Genomic DNA, 17,000 nt, shown 5'->3' on the forward strand with positions numbered 1-17,000 from the left:
TAGTACATTAGTTATATCTATTGCTGAGTAACAAATTACTCCAAAACTTAGAGGCTTCAAACAACAGACATTTATTATTTCACACACAATTTTTCAGTGTCAGGAATCTGGTAGTGGCTAGCTGGATAGTGTGGCTCAGGGTCTCAAATGAGGTGGTAGCGAAGTTGTCATCCAGGGCTGCAGTACCAGGCTTGCCTGGGGCAGGAGGATCCAATTCCAAGATGGCGGATTCATGCGGCTGTTGGCAAGAGGCCTCCATTTCTCACCATGTGGCTCCCCAGAGCGAGTGATCCAAGACAGAAAGATGAGAAAGCAGGAAGCCACAATACCTGTTATGACCTGGTTTCTGAAGTCACATGTTGTCACTTCCACTTTATTCAATTTGATAATAAGTCATGCCACTCTCAAAGGGAAAGAGTAGGAGAGAGAGAGAGAGTGTGTGTGTGTGTGTGTGTGTGTGTGTGTGTGTAAACATTACCTGAAGTCTCTTTTGTTTATTCTTTTGGGGCCAATTCTTAGCATTTAATAATAACCAACTTTTATTGAGTACTTACTATGTGCCATGTCCTTTACTAAATACTTGGAATTTATTATCTCATTTAATTATTAGTTGGACTTAAAGAGTTGTTAACATCATAGAGTTAGCTTGTAGTGCAGCCAGGACTCTTCTCCACTTCTAACTGCACCCCACATTGTCTCCTTCCCCAGTGGTCATTACTGTGCTAAATGATCTAGAAAAAGGACTACAAAGATGAATAAGATTTATTCAGTCTTTACTCTGAAAACAATTATACTAGGAGAAAAACACTAAACAGATAATTATAACATGATGTGGTGAGCCACCAAATGTCATTGAATTGCAAGAAAGAAAAATTTTAATGCTACCTAGGAGATCCAGTAAACAAAGGAGATGATATTACATCTGAGTCTTGAAAGAGAAAAGGACAAAAGGAATTTCCAGGCTAAGGGGAAAGCATATATAAAGGTCTGAAAAAGAGAAAGACTGTGGTATATCAAAACAGTGGCAAATACGTCAGTCTGGCTAGAATACAGAGTGAAAAATAAAAAGAGGGAAGTATAGTATGTGTATACTTTCTTGGTTAGGGAAAACAGAAAGACGACACTCAGAGGTACCATAGTGGTAGTTTAGATTCCCCTATTGGACACTAAGTGGTGCTGTTGGCTCAGGATAGCTTGGTTGCTGAAGGCTAGGTAATGACCCTCATTTAGAAGGGATATCGTGTATTTATCTACACATATCTGGTATTTAAAGGTTGTGGGTTCTTACCTTGGCAAGAGTGTGCCATACAATGGTTCATCAACTAGCCATGTCTTCTCTGTCTTAGAACATTCCAATTCCAACCCTGAGGGAATTTGCAAAGGCTCTGGAGACCAACACTCACGTGAAGAAGTTCAGCCTGGCCGCAACTCGCAGCAATGACCCTGTGGCCATTGTGAGTAAAATTCTTAGAAATATAACATGAAGTTATTTAATTCACTGGAGGCTCTATTTACTTTGTTTCATTAGCTAACAATTTTTTAGATCTGGAAAACTTACATTCTACACAGTTAATGAGCAAAATTATATTTACAATGCAGTAGTTAAACTTCAGAACTGAACTGTCAGATGCTTTAAGTTATCTGGAATTTTGTCAGCATTACAGTTTTCAGAGAAAGAAACAAGATAAGTTTGGCATTTAACTAACTGAATATTTAGAGTTTGTTCTGTGCTTAGGATACATTTTCTAAAACTTTCGCATCTACAGTCATTGGATATTATGACCCTAAAGCCCTTCAGGAATTAGGCATCTATAGAAATATTGAAGTAGCTGGGCGCGGTAGTTCACGCCTGTAATCCCAGCACTTTGAGAGGCCGAGGTGGGTGGATCATGAGGTCAGGAGTTCGAGACCAGCCTGGCCAATAGGGTGAAACCCCATCTCTACTAAAAATACAAGAACTAGCTGGGCATGGTGGCATGCGCCTGTAGTCCCAGCTACTTAGGAGACTGAGGCAGAAGAATCACTTGAACCCGGGAGGCAGAGGTTGCAGTGAGCCGAGATCATGCCACTGCACTGTAGCCTGGGCGACAGAGGGAGACTCTGTCTCAAAAAAAAAAAAAGAAAAGAAAAATTAAAGTATATTTTAATCTTTGAAATGGATTAATATGTGTCTAAAATGTCTTAGACAACAAAATCAGGAAACATTCTGTGTTTGACACCAGAATGTGAAAAAAATAGCCAGCCAGGTGTGGTAACGTACACCTCTGGTCCCAGCGACTTAGGAGGCTGAGGTGAGACAATTGCTTGAGCCCAGGAGTTCTAGGCTGCAGTGAGCTATGATTGCACCTCTGCACTCCAGTCTGGGCAATAGAACGAGATGATAGATAGATAGATAGATAGATAGATAGATAGATAGATAGATAGATAGATAGATAAAAGAAAAATAGCCAACTAAAAGTTCTATTCTTCCTATGCATTTTAGATAATTTAGCCAAATAAGGAAGCCCCTTGTCCCAGGTAAATACTTATACCATCACTATCATGATTTTTATTCTTCCTATCAATAGCCAATTAGTAACTCCTCCTATTAATAGCTACTTTATTGAGGAATTAGTAAATGCCAGCACTGATCTTCGTGCTTTCCATGCAGCATCTCATCCATTTGTCACTGTAATACTATGAGGTATATACCATTATTAGTTCCAACTTTAACAAATGAGAAAACAGCTTCAGAGAGGTTAAGTAAGCTATCCAAGGTAATACAACCAGTAAATGGCAAAGCCAGAATTCACTACCAAGTCTTTCTGGTTCTACAGCCAGGAAGCTTAACCATCAAGCTATGCTAGATTTACACACAATGCCTGGCTGTCATACATTTGCTAAAATATGTGACTTATCAAAAGCCTGGGCATCAGCCTGTTGTTCTATGGCATTTAATGCTCAGCCCTTGAATCGAGTTAGAAAAACGCAAGTTGTCTGGACTTGATGGTTTGATTTAAAGTAACATGTCTTTTGGAAGATCTAAAATAGCATTTAAAACAGATGACATGAAAGTAATGACTACCTATCATGGTCCTGGCACAGAATAGATGTTTCAAAAGTACTTGTTAAATAAATGAATGATCATAACCTCCAACCTCTAGCAATAGAGAATATTTCTATGGTGATCACAGCAAACTTGAAATAAGCACTCATGTAAAAGAGGAACCAGGCTACAAAAATCAATGTTTTTACCAGCAGTTATTACATATCTAAATTCGTAGATTGAAAGCAGTTTTGAATTTGAAACCTATCATTAAAATAGAAAGATGGCAGAACTAGATAATTGGTAAGGTGAAATGAGCAGTTTAAGGATTCTTATCTCTGTATGATTTTGTACTATTTCTGCCTTTTAGTAGATTTTTTTCAGTAAAGCAAAAATATTCACAATATACTTTGTATGTAAATGAATAAAGGGATAAATAAATGATTTGTCACTTCTGTTTAATATATTATTTTGAGTAAAATTGCAGGGCTGGAGTTAGTTCACAATCAACTCTCAACACTACTGGTAAATAATCTAACTCCTATTCTAAACCAAATAAATAACTTACTAACTGGATTAAATAAGTTCCAAATATAATAATCACTTTGATGCTGTTTTTAATGCAACAACTATGTGTTAAATGCCTATCATGTGAAAAGCACTACGCTAGGAGCTGGATTTTTTGGGTAACACTTTTCAGGCAAATTTGACCTTTTGTAACTTGCTTTTTAAAGAATACTTTATTTGGTAACTAATGTTGGCAAAGGTGTGGAGAAAGGGGAACACTTGTATACTGGTGGTAGGAATGTAGAGTAGTACAGCCATTATGGGAAACAGTATGGAGGTTCCTCAAAAAACTGAAATTAGAACTACATGTGATCCAGCAATCCCACTGCTGGGTATATATCTAAGAGAAAGGAAACCAGTATATTGAAGAGATATCTGCCCTCCCGTGTTTACTGCAGCACTGTTGACAACAGTCAAGATATGGAATCAACCTAAATGTTCATCAACAGATGAATGGATGCCGGGTGTGGTGGCTCACGCCTGTAATCCCAGCACTTTGGGAGGCCAAGGCGGGCAGATCACAAGGTCAGGAGATCCAGACCATCCTGGCTAACACAGTGAAACCCCGTCTGTACTAAAAATACAAAAAATTAGCCGGGTGTGGTGGCAGGCACCTGTAGTCCCAGCTACTCGGGAGACTGAGGCAGGAGAATGGCGTGAACCCAGGAGGTGGAGCTTGCAGTGAGCAGAGATCGTGCCACTTCACTCCAGCCTGGGCAACAGAGTGAGACTCTGTCTTAAAAAAAAAAAAAAAAAAAAGATGAATGGATGAAGAAAATGTGGTATATATATACACACTGAAATATTATTCAGCCATAAAAAAGAATGAAATCCTGTCATTTTCAGCACCATGGATGGGATTGGAGGTCATTGTGTTAAGTGAAACAAGCCAAGCACAAAAAAATAAATATAGCATGTTCTCACTTACATGTAGGAGCTAAAAAAAAAAAGTGATTCTCATGGAGGTAAAGAGTAGAATGGTGGTTACTAAAGCCTGGGAAGGGAAGGGAGTAGGGACAAAGAGAAGTCTGTTAAGAGGTACAAAAATACGGTTAGTTAGAAGGAATAAGTTCTTGTATTCAATAATTTATTATAAATTTCAAAATAGCTAGAAGAGAAGAACTGTAATGTTCCCAACACAAAGATAAACCTTTGAGGTGATGGCTATTCCAATTACTCCCATTTGATCACCGCAAACACATTGTATAAAGGTATCAAAATATTACATATACCCCCAAAAATATGTACAACTATTATTTATCAATAAAACATTTTAAATTTAACATTTAATTTAAACATTTTTAATTTATTTGGTATAGTCATAGTACAGTCTATAAAAAATAGAGGGACCACAGGAAGATATACATATATATACATATATATTCATTTATATGGATAGAGTTTTCAAAATATGATTTTGCTACTGTTTTCTGAAGAGCATCACTCCTAATAGAAATTTTTCCCTCGTCCTTCATTCCAATTCTAAGATGTGGTACACCACCCTCCTCCCCTCCTCACTCCCCGAATCCCCCCTTCTCAAGGGTAAGCTGAGAAGAGAGAGGCAGAACCAAGGGAAAGAAGTGATGATTTTAGGAAAGGTTTTCTTCGTTGTCACTGTGCCTGGGTGATGTTTTATTGGGAGTCCTGGCAGAAAGTCTCCATTTTTAGCATTCAAACATGCGACAAAAAGGCATTTCTTGGTGGATGACATTTGTGGACCTCAAACCTTATTCTGCTTTCATGTTATAAATTATTATTCTGATATATTTTTAGAATCAGTGAAGCCCTGTGCGATTGGCATCCGTTTAGACATGTCCCCATTTAAGGCTGTTTTGCATTCAATCAGAAAACATATTTTGGGGTTTGTGGTGAACACAAGCCATTTTACAGATGAGGCAACTGAGACTCAAAGAAGTTGAATGCTGAACTAAGATTACACCGCATGTGGCCAAGCCAGGATGCAAATGTAAGTCACCTGTGATTGAGTTTAGTTTACTGTGCCCCAAGCACTTTCATATAACCACATCTATAGCAACTGAGCATTCAAATGGAATTTGTCCCCACTGAATGCCAATGAGAGGGCCCAATATACTTAAAATGCTACTGTTATTTACAATGATGCCACATAAAAATCAAGAGTTTAGGACAGGACTGTCTATTGGAAATAAAACGTGAGAGGTCACTTCCAAGATGGCCGAATAGGAACAGCTCTAGTCTACAGCTCCCAGTGAGATCGACGCAGAAGATGGGTGATTTCTGCATTTCCAACTGAGGTACCTGGTTCATCTCACTGGGACTGGTTGGACAGTGGGTGCAGCCCGTGGAGGGTGAGCTGAAGTAGGGCAGGGCATCGCCTCACCCGGGAAGGGGTTGGGGTTGGGGGATTTCCCTTTCCTAGCCAAGAGAAGCCATGAGTGACTGTATCTGGAGGAGCAGTAAACTCCTGCCCAAATACCGCGCTTTTCCCACAGTCTTCGCAACCAGCAGACCAGGAGATTCCCTCCTGTGCCTGGCTTGGCAGGTCCCACGCCCACAGAGCCTTGCTCACTGCTAGCACAGCAGTCTGAGATCCACCTGGGATGCTAGAGCTTGGCGGGGGGAGGGGCATCTGCCATTGCTGAGGCTTGAGTTGGCATTTCTATGCTCACAGTGTAAACAAAGCGGCAGGGAAGCTCGAACTGGGCGGGGCCCACCACAGCTCAGGAAGGCCTACTGCCTCTCTAGATTCCACCTCTGGGGGCAGGGCATATCTGAACAAAAGGCAGCAGACAGCTTCTCCAGACTTAAACGTCCCTGCCTGACAGCTCTGAAGAGAGCAGTGCTTCTCCCAGCATGGCGTTCGAGCTCCGATAACGGACAGACTGCCTCCGCAAGTGCGTCCCTGACCCCCGTGTAGCCCGACTGGGAGACACCTCCCAGTAGGGGCCGACAGACACCTCATACAGGTGGATGTCCCTCTGGGACAAAGCTTCCAGAGGAGGGATCAGACAGCAATATTTGCTCTTCTGCAGCCTCTGCTGGTGATACCCAGGAAAACAGGGTCTGGAGTGGACCTCCAGCAAACTCCAACAGATGTGCAGCTGAGAGGCCTGTCTGTTAGAAGGAAAACTAACAGAACGGAATAGCATCAACATCAACAATAAGCACATCCACACCAAAACCCCATCCATAGGTCACCAACATCAAAGACCAAAGGTAGCTAAAACCACAAAGACGGGGAGAAAACCAGAGCAGAAAGGCGGAAAATTCACAAAACCAGAACGCCTCTTCTCCAAAGGAACACAATTGCTCACCAGCAAGGGAACAAAACTGGACAGAGAATGAGTTTGACGAGTTGACAGAAGTAGGCTTCAGAAGGTCGGTAATAACAAACTTCTCTGAGCAAAAGGAGCGTGTTCTAACCCATTGCAAGGAAGCGAAAAACATTGAAAAAAGGTTAGACGAATGGCTAAATAGAATAATCAGTGTAGAGAAGAGCTTAAATAACCTGATGGAGCTGAAAACCACAGTACAAGAACTTTGTAACTGAAAACCACAGTACAAGAACTTCGTAAAGCATACACAAGCTTCAATAGCCGATTTGATCAAGTGGAAGAAAGGACATCAGTGATTGAAGTTCAAATTAATGGAGTAAAGTGAGAAGACAAGATTAGAGAAAGAAAAGTGAAAAGAAACGAACAAAGCCTCCAAGAAATATGGGACTATGTGAAAAGACCAAATCTACGTTTGATTGGTGTACCTGAAAGTGACAGGAAGAATGGAACCAAGTTAGAAAATACTCTTCAGGATATTATCCAAGAGAACTTCCGTAACCTAGCAAGGCAGGCCAATTTTCAAATTCAGGAAATACAGAGAACACCACAAAGATACTCCTTGAGAAGAGCAACCCCAAGACACATAATTGTCAGATTCACAAAGGTTGAAATGAAGGAAAAAATGTTAAGGGCAGCCAGAGAGAAAGGTTGGGTTAACCACAGAGGGAAGTCCATCAGACTAACAGCGGATCTCTCAAGCCAGAAGAATGGGGGCCAATATTCAACATTCTTAAAGAAAAGAATTTTCAACCCAGAATTTCATATCCAGCCAAACTAAGCTTCTTAAGTGGAGGAGAAATAAAATCCTTTACAGACAAGCAAATGCTAAGAGATTTTGTCACCACCAGGCCTGCCTTACAAGAGCTCCTGAAGGAAGCACTAAACATGGATAGGAACAACCAGTACCAGCCACTGCAAAAACATGCCAAATTGTAAAGACCATCAACGCTATGAAGAAACATCAATTAATGGGCAAAATAACCAGCTAGCATCTTAATGACAGGATCAAATTCACATATAACAATAATAGCCTTAAATGTAAATGGGCTAAATGCCCCAATTAAAAGACACAGACTGGCAAATTGGATAAAGAGTCAAGACCCATCAGTGTGCTGTACCCAGGAGACCCATCTCACGTACAAAGACGCACATAGGCTCAAAATAAAGGGATGGAGGAAGATCTACCAAGCAAATGGAAAGTAAAAAAAAGCAGGGGTTGCAATCCTGGTCTCTGATAAAACAGACTTTAAACTAACAAAGATCAAAAGAGACAAAGAAGGGCATTACATAATGGTAAAGGGATCAATTCAACAAGAAGAGCTAACTATGCTAAATATATATGCACCCAATACAGGAGCACCCAGATTCATAAAGCAAGTTCTTAGAGACCTAGAAAGAGACTTAGACTCCCACACGATAATAATGGGAGACTTTAACACCCCACTGTCAATATTAGACAGATCAATGAGACAGAAAATTAACACGGATATCCAGGACTTGAACTCAGCTCTGGACCAAGTGGACCTAATAGACATCTGCAGAACTCTCCACCCGAAATCAACAGAATATACATTCTTCTTAGCACCACATCGCACTTATTCTAAAATTGACCACATAATTGGAAGTAAAACACTCCTCAGCAAATGTAAAAGAACAGAAATCACAACAAACTGTCTCTCAGACCACAGTGCAACCAAATTAGAACTCAGGATTAAGAACTCACTCAAAACTGCACAACTACATGGAAACTGAACAACCTGCTCCTGAAAGACTACTGGGTAAATAACGAAATGAAGGCAGAAATAAAGATGTCCTTTGAAACCAATGAGAACAAAGACACAGCGTACCAGAATCTCTGGGACACATTTAAAGCAGTGTTTAGAGGGAAATTTATAGCACTAAATGCTCACAAGAGAAAGCAGGAGAAATCTAAAATTGACACCCTAACATCACAATTAAAAGAACTAGAGAAGCAAGAGCAAACATATTCAAAAGCTAGCAGAAAACAAGAAATAACTAAGATCAGAGAAGAACTGAAGGAGATAGAGACACAAAAAACCCTTCAAAAAATCAATGAATCCAGGAGCTGGTTTTTTGAAAAGATCAACAAAATAGATAGACCACTAGCAAGACTAACAAAGAAGAAAAGAGAGAAGAATCAAATAGACGCAATAAAAAATGATAAAGGGGATATCACCACTGATCCCACAGAAATACAAACCATCATCAGAGAATACTATAAACACCTCTACGCAAATTAACTAGAAAATCTAGACAAAATGGATAAATTCCTGGACACATACACCCTCCCAAGACTAAACCAGGAAGAAGTTGAATCTCTGAATAGACCAATAACAGGTCCTGAAATTGAGGTAATAATTAATAGCCTACCAATCAAAAAGAGTCCAGGACCAGACCGATTTACAGCCGAATTCTACCAGAGGTACAAAAAGGAGCTGGTATCATTCCTTCTGAAACTATTCCAAGCAATAGAAAAAGATGGAATTCTCCCTAACTCATTTTACGAGGCTAGCATCATCCTGTTACCAAAACCTGGCAGAGACACAACAAAAAGAGAGAATGTTTACGCCAGTAATGATGAACATTGATGTGAAAATCCTCAACAAAATACTGGCAAACCGAATCCAGCAGCACATCAAAAAGCTTATCCACTATGATCAAGTCGCCTTCATCCCTGGGATGCAAGGGTGGTTCAACATATGCAAATCAATAAACATAATCCATCACATAAACAGAACCAACTACAAAAACCACATGATTATCTCAATAGATGCAGAAAAGGCTTTCAACAAAATTCAACAGCCTTTCATGCTAAAAACTCTCAATCAACTAGGTATTGACGGAACGTATCTCAACATAATAAGAGCTGTTTATGACAAACCCACAGCCAATATTATACTGAATGGGCAAAAACTGGAAGCATTCCCTTTGAAAACTGGCACAAGACAAGGATGCCCTCTCTCACCACTCCTATTCAACATAGTATTGGAAGTTCTGGCCAGGACAATCAGGCAACAGAAAGCAATAAAGGGTATTCAAATAGGAATAGAGGAAGTCAAGTTGTCTCTGTTTGCAGATAACATGATTGTATATTTAGAAAACCCCATAGTCTCAGCCCAAAATCTCCTTAAGCTGATAAGCAACTTCAGCAAAGTCTCAGGATATAAAATCAATGTGCAAAAATCACAAACATTTCTATACACCAAGAACAAACAGAGAGCCAAATCATGAGTGAACTCTCGTTCACAATTGCTACAAAGAGAATAAAATACCTAGGAATAGAACTTACAAGGGATGTGAAGGACCTCTTTAAGGAGAGCTACAAACCACTGCTCAAGGAAATAAGAGAGAGAGTACACAAACAAATGAAAAAACATTCCATGCTCATGGATAGGAAGAATCAATATCATGAAAATGGCCACACTGCCCAAAGTAATTTGTAGATTCAACATTATCCCCATCCAGCTACTGCTGACTTTCTTCACAGAATTGGAAAAAACTACTTTAAACTTCATATGGAACCAAAAAAGAGCCTGCATAGCCAAGACAATCCTGGGCAAGAAGAACAAAGCTGGAGGCATCACGCTACCTGACTTCAAACTTTACTATAAGGCTACAGTAACCAAAACATCATGGTACTGGTACCAAAACAGATACATAGACCAACGGAACAGAACGGATGCCTCAGAAATAACACCACACATTTACAACCATCTGATCTTTGACAAACCTGACACACACAAGCAATGGGGAAAAGATTCCCTATTTAATAAATGCTCTGGGGAAAACTGGCTAGCCATATGCAGAAAACTGAAACTGGACCCTTTCCTTACAGCTTATACAAAAATAAACTCAAGATGGATCAGAGACTTAAATGTAAGACCTAGGACCACAAAAATCCTAGAAGAAAACCTGGGCAATACCATTCAGGACATAGGCATGGGCAAAGACTTTATGTCTAAAACACCAAAAGCAATGGCAACGCAACAAAAGCCAAAATTGACAAGTGGGATCTAATTAAACTGAAGAGGTTCTGCACAGCAAAAGAAATTATCATCAGAGTGAACAGGCAACCTACAGAATGAGAGAAAAAAATTTGCAATCTATCCATCTGACAAAGGGCTAATATCCAGAATCGACAAGGAACTTAAACAAATTTACAAGAAAAAAGCAAACAGTCCCATCAAAAAATGGGCAAAGGATATGAACAGACACTTCTCAAAAGAAGACATTTATGCAGCCAACAGACATATGAAAAAATGCTCATCATCACTGGTCATCAGAGAAATGCAAATCAAAACCACAATGAGATACCATCTCATGCCAGTTAGAATGGCAATCATTAAAAAGTCAGGAAACAACAGATGCTGGAGAGGTTGTGGAAAAATAGGAACGCTTTTACGCTGTTGGTGGGAGTATAAATTAGTTCAACCATTGTGGAAGACAGTGTGGCAATTCCTGAAGGATCTAGAACTAGAAATACCATTTGACCTAGCAATCTAATAACTGGACATATACCCAAAGGATTATAAATCATTCTACTATAAAGACACATGCACACATATGTTTATCGCGGCACTATTCACAATAGTAAAGACTTGGAACCAAGCCAAATGCCCATCAATGATAGACTGGATAAAGAAAATGTAGCACATATATACCATGGAATACTATGCAGCCATAAAAAAGGATTAGTTCATATCCTTTGCAGGGACATGAGTGAAGCTGGAAACTATCATTCTCAGCAAACCATCACAAGATCAGAAAACCAAACACCGCATGTTCTCACTGATAAGTGGGAGTTGAACAATGAGAACACATGGACACAGGGAGGGGAACATCACACACCGGGGCCTGTGGAGGGTGGGGTGCTAGAGGAGGGATAACATTAGGAGAAATACCTAATGTAGGTGATGGGTTGATGGGTGCAGCAAACCACCATGGCACGTGTATACCTATGTAACAAAACTGCGCATTCTGCACATGTAACCCAGAACTTAAAGTATAAAAAAAAAAAGAAATAAAACATGAGCCACAAATGGAAGCCCCATGTATAAATTTAAATTATTTAGTAGCCACATTAAAAAAAAAATACATAGTAGACAAAATTAATTTTAGTAGTAAATAGATGCTACTTGACTTACAATGGGGTTATGTCCAGATAAAACTATTGTAAATTGAAGATCTTTATCTGAACATAGCCTCATCATAAGTCAAGGAGCATACTGAATGAGTATCACTTTCACATCATGGTAAATTCCAAAAATGGAAAGTGGAACCATCGTAAGTCAGGGACTCTCTATATTGTATTTAAACCAATATATCCAAAATGTAATTTGAAAATATAATGAGGTATTTTGCATTCTTTTTTTCATACTACATCTTTGAAATCCAGTACGTTTTATGTTTGCAGCACATTTCAAATCAGACTAGCCAGTTTTCAAGGGCTCAGTAGCCACATTTCTCATGGCTACCATTTGGCCAGTGCAGAAATTTGCATTTCCATACAATCCTATAAAGTACAGACAGCAAACCCTTCTCTTTAAAGATGTATTTCTACTCCACTTCAATTACATTTAAAACATCTAGTCTTTGTTTTACTAATGTTATTATTCCCAGCACATGTAATATGCTCAAATATTTGCTGAACTGAAGTGAACCTGGGCCTACAGCCCAGTATTGTGTTTGGCTGGCTCGCCCCTGTTTTGTTCAGCAAAAGAAAGTGTTTTCTCAAGTTTAAAAGAAATTGGCAAGATCCTGGCAACTCGCCAGGAGGTCCTGCAACTTTCTGTAAAGGCCTAATTGCTCTGACATTTTGTTATTCTAATAATGAGAGTAAATCCCAAAGCTTGGAGAGTCCAAAAGGAAAGTCCTGATGCATCCCTCTCTGGTGATCAGATTAAAATGTATAGATTTAATTTTAATTAAGGACCTAGCACAGAATAAATGCACTTTAATTTACATGGTATGCGATAGTGTAAATCCAAATTGTTGAGCTTTCTTTGCAGTACAAACAACTGCCTGACCAAGATACAGGATTATTCTTCTAGTCCAGTGGTTCTCAACCTAGGGCAATTTTGCCCTCCAGGGGACAATAGGCAGCATCTGGAGATATTTCTGGTTGTCATGATGGGGAGGAGTGCTATTGACATCTAGTGAGTCTCAGAGGCCAGAGATACTACTAAATATCCTTCAATACACAGGACAGCCTCCCACAACAAAGAATTCTTTGGCCCCAAGTGTCAGTCATACTGAGGTTAAATAACCCTCTTCTCATCCAATATTGGGACTTCTCGTCTTCCTTCTTCCTGTCTTTTCCACTGTAAAAACAATTAAAATAGTTCAGAACTTTTTTGTTCTACTCCCCAGAAGCAATCACTATTAGCAGTTTGTTTTTCATTCTTCTAGTTGTTGTCTTTATGACTTTAATTAAAGTGGTTACTGGCTCATGCCTGTAATCCCAGCACTTTGGGAGGCCGAGGCAGGAGGATCACTTAAAGCCAGGAGTTCGAGACCAGCCTGGGCAACAGAGAGAGACCTGTTTCTACACCAAAAAAGAAAAAAAAAGTGGTTGTCAATCCTAACTGCACATTATTCACCTGGAGAGCTCTTCAGAAATGCAGATGGCCATTCCACAGCCTCAGAGATTCCGATTTAATTCATCTGGGGTAAATTTTTTAAAGCTCCCAGGCCATTCTAATGTGTGGTCAATGTAGAAAACCACTAATATACAGAAATTTATATTTTTCATTTATCATCTTAGAAAATTTTTTATTCTCTATTATAAAAGATGAGGATAGTTCTATACTTAATTTTCCATTCCTCCTTTCTCTTCCACTTCCAAACTGTAGATATTCCATTATTTTCACACATTTGAGCTTTATACATTTTCTGTAATTATATTTTGTGTTTGTATATAGATTGATTCCAAAAATTAACCTATTAGCAGCATTTACAATTATATGACTTATATAAATATAAATCTCCATTCTCATGGGCCTTACAATCTAGTGACTAGTGCTGACCTGATTTTTGATCCTTTGCAGGTAACTTATTTTTCCTTGCTAGAAATTTTTAGTACTCTCTTTCCTCTTGGAATTCTGAAATTTCACTTGTCTGTTCACTTAAGAGTCATTTTGGTCCGGGTGCGGTGGCTCACGCCTGTAATCCCAGCACTTTGGGAGGCCAGGGCTAGTGGATCACCTGAGGTCAGGAGTTCGAGACCAGCCTGGCCAACATGGTGAAACCCCGTCTCTACTACAAGTATATAAAAAAAATTAGCCAGGCGTGGTGGCCCATGCCCGTAGTACCAGCAACTCGGGAGGCTGGGGCAGGAGAATTGCTTGCACCAGGAGATGGAGGTTACAGTGAGCCGACACAGTGCCACTGCACTCCAGCCTGGGCAACATGTCAAGTGAGACTTTGTCTCAAAAAAAAAAAAAAAAAAAAGTTTTTTTTATTCTTTCTGCTGAGTGTCTAGTTATTTCTTTCAGATAAAGATCCATAACTTTCTTCATCTCTGGGAAATTTATTTTTCCTCCTTAATTATTTGATAACTTCTTCCCTTCTGTTTTCTTTCTTTCTTTCTTTCTCCTTCTGGAACTCTTCTTAGATGAATGTTGAATCTCTGCATCTTTCATCCACATCTCTTAAGGTTTTCTCATAGTTTCTATCTTCATCTTTTTGCTGTATATCCTTGGAAATATCCTCAGTATTATCTTCTAGATCACCAACTTGGTCTTCAGCCATGCTTATTTTGTAATTCTAGATGTCTATTATTTTCTTTTATTTCAATGTAGTTTTTTTAAATGTTCAAAATGTTTTTCTTTTCTCTCTCTCCCTGCGCCGCCCCCCACCCCCCGCCCGACTTTTTCTCTCTTTCTTTCCTTTTCTTTTTCTTGTGGGGCAGGGAGGAAAATAATACATAATTAGAATTTTTAAATTTGTGTCTGTTTCTTCTATGGCATATTGACCTGCTTGGTCAACTTTATTCTTTCATGATGTTGGTTTTCTTTTTTTTTTTTTTTTTTGTATTTTTATTTTTTATTTTTTATTTTTTTTATTTTATTTTTTTAAATTTATTTATTTTATTGATCATTCTTGGGTGTTTCTCACAGAGGGGGATTTGGCAGGGTCATAGGACAATAGTGGAGGGAGGGTCAGCAGATAAACAAGTGAACAAAGGTCTCTGGTCTTCCTTCCGTAGTGTTTGTGTCCCTGGGTACTTGAGATTAGGGAGTGGTGATGACTCTTAACGAGCATGCTGCCTTCAAGCATCTGTTTAACAAAGCACAACTTGCACCACCCTTAATCCATTTAACCCTGAGTGGACACAGCACATGTTTCAGAGAGCACAGAGTTGGGGGTAAGGTCACCGATCAACAGGATCACAAGGCAGAAGAATTTTTCCTAGTACAGAACAAAATGAAAAGTCTCCCGTGTCTACCTCCCTCTACACAGACATGGCAACCATCCGATCTCTCAATCCCTTCCCCGCCTTTCCCCCGCTTCTATTCCACAAAACCGCCATTGTTATCATGGCCCATTCCCAATGAGCTGCTGGGTACACCTCCCAGACGGGGCGGTGGCCGGGCAGAGGGGCTCCTCACTTCCCAGTAGGGGCGGCCGGGCAGAGGCGCCCCTCACCTCCTGGACGGGGCGGCTGGCGGGGCGGGGGGCTGACCCCCCCCACCTCCCTCTTGGATGGGGCGGCTGGCCGGGCGGGGGGCTGACCCCCCCACCTCCTTCCCGGACCGGGCGGCTGGCCGGGCAGAGGGGCTCCTCACTTCCCAGTAGGGGCGGCCGGGCAGAGGCGCCCCTCACCTCCCGGACGGGGCGGCTGGCCGGGCAGGGGGGCTGACCCCCCCACCTCCCTCCCGGACGGGGCGGCTGGCCGGGCAGAGGGGCTCCTCACTTCCCAGTAGGGGCGGCCGGGCAGAGGCGCCCCTCACCTCCCGGACGGGGCGGCTGGCCGGGCGGGGGGCTGACCCCCCCACCTCCCTCCGGGTCGGGGCGGTTGGCCTGGCGGGGGGCTGACGCCCCCACCTCCCTCCTGGACGGGGCGGCTGGCCGGGCAGAGGGGCTCCTCACTTCCCAGTAGGGGCGGCTGGGCAGAGGCGCCCCTCACCTCCCGGATGGGGCAGCTGGCCGGGCAGGGGGCTGACCCCCCCACCTCCCTCCCGGTCGGGGCGGCTGGCCTGGCGGGGGGCTGACCCCCCCACCTCCCTCCCGGACGGGGCGACTGGCCGGGCAGGGGGCTGACTCCCCCACCTCCCTCCCGGATGGGGCGGCTGGCCAGGTGGGGGGCTGACCCCCCCACCTCCCTCCCGGACGGGGTGGCTGGCCGGGCGGGGGGCTGACCCCCCCCACCTCCTTCCCGGACGGGGCGGCTGGCTGGGCAGAGGGGCTCCTCACTTCCCAGTAGGGGCGGCCAGGCAGAGGCGCCCCTCACCTCCCAGACAGGGCGGCTGGCCGGGCAGGGGGCTGACCCCCCCCACCTCCCTCCCGGACGGGGTGGCTGGCCAGGCGGGGGGCTGACCCCCCCACCTCCCTCCCGGACGGGGCGGCTGGCCGGGCGGGGGGCTGACCCCCCCCACCTCCCTCCCGGACGGGGCGGCTGGCCGGGTGGGGGGCTGACCCCCCCACCTCCCTCCCGGACGGGGCGGCTGGCCTGGTGGGGGCTGACCCCCACCTCCCTCCTGGATGGGGTGGCTGCCGGGCAGAGACGCTCCTCACTTCCCAGACGGGGTGGCTGCCGGGCGGAGGGGCTCCTCACTTCTCATATGGGGTGGTTGCCAGGCGGAGGGTCTCCTCACTTCTCAGACGGGGCGGCTGGGCAGAGACGCTCCTCACCTCCCAGACGGGGTCGCGGCCGGGTAGAGGCGCTCCTCACTTCCCAGACGGGGTGGCGGGGCAGAGGCGCTCCCCACATCTCAGACGATGGGCGGCTGGGCAGAGACGCTCCTCACTTCCTAGATGGGATGGTGGCCGGGAAGAGGCGCTCCTCACTTCCTAGATGGCATGGCGGCCGGGCAGAGACGCTCCTCACTTTCCAGACTGGGTAGCCAGGCAGA

General features: G+C 42.8%; 1 protein-coding gene across 3 annotated transcripts in view; it reads left to right on the forward strand.

Annotated features, from left to right (window-relative positions):
* TMOD2 (tropomodulin 2) overlaps positions 1-17,000 on the forward strand; it is a 67,370-nt gene that overhangs the window by 29,638 nt on the left and 20,732 nt on the right. For all 3 annotated transcript variants that reach the window (XM_034938755.3, XM_034938756.3, XM_034938754.3), the window contains one exon: positions 1,347-1,454. In XM_034938755.3, the coding sequence (XP_034794646.1) occupies positions 1,347-1,454 (108 nt within the window). The remainder of the gene's footprint in view (positions 1-1,346; positions 1,455-17,000) is intronic.

The sequence above is a fragment of the Pan paniscus genome, chromosome 16 (assembly GCF_029289425.2).
Source record: "Pan paniscus chromosome 16, NHGRI_mPanPan1-v2.0_pri, whole genome shotgun sequence".
NCBI classification, from domain to species: domain Eukaryota; kingdom Metazoa; phylum Chordata; class Mammalia; order Primates; family Hominidae; genus Pan; species Pan paniscus.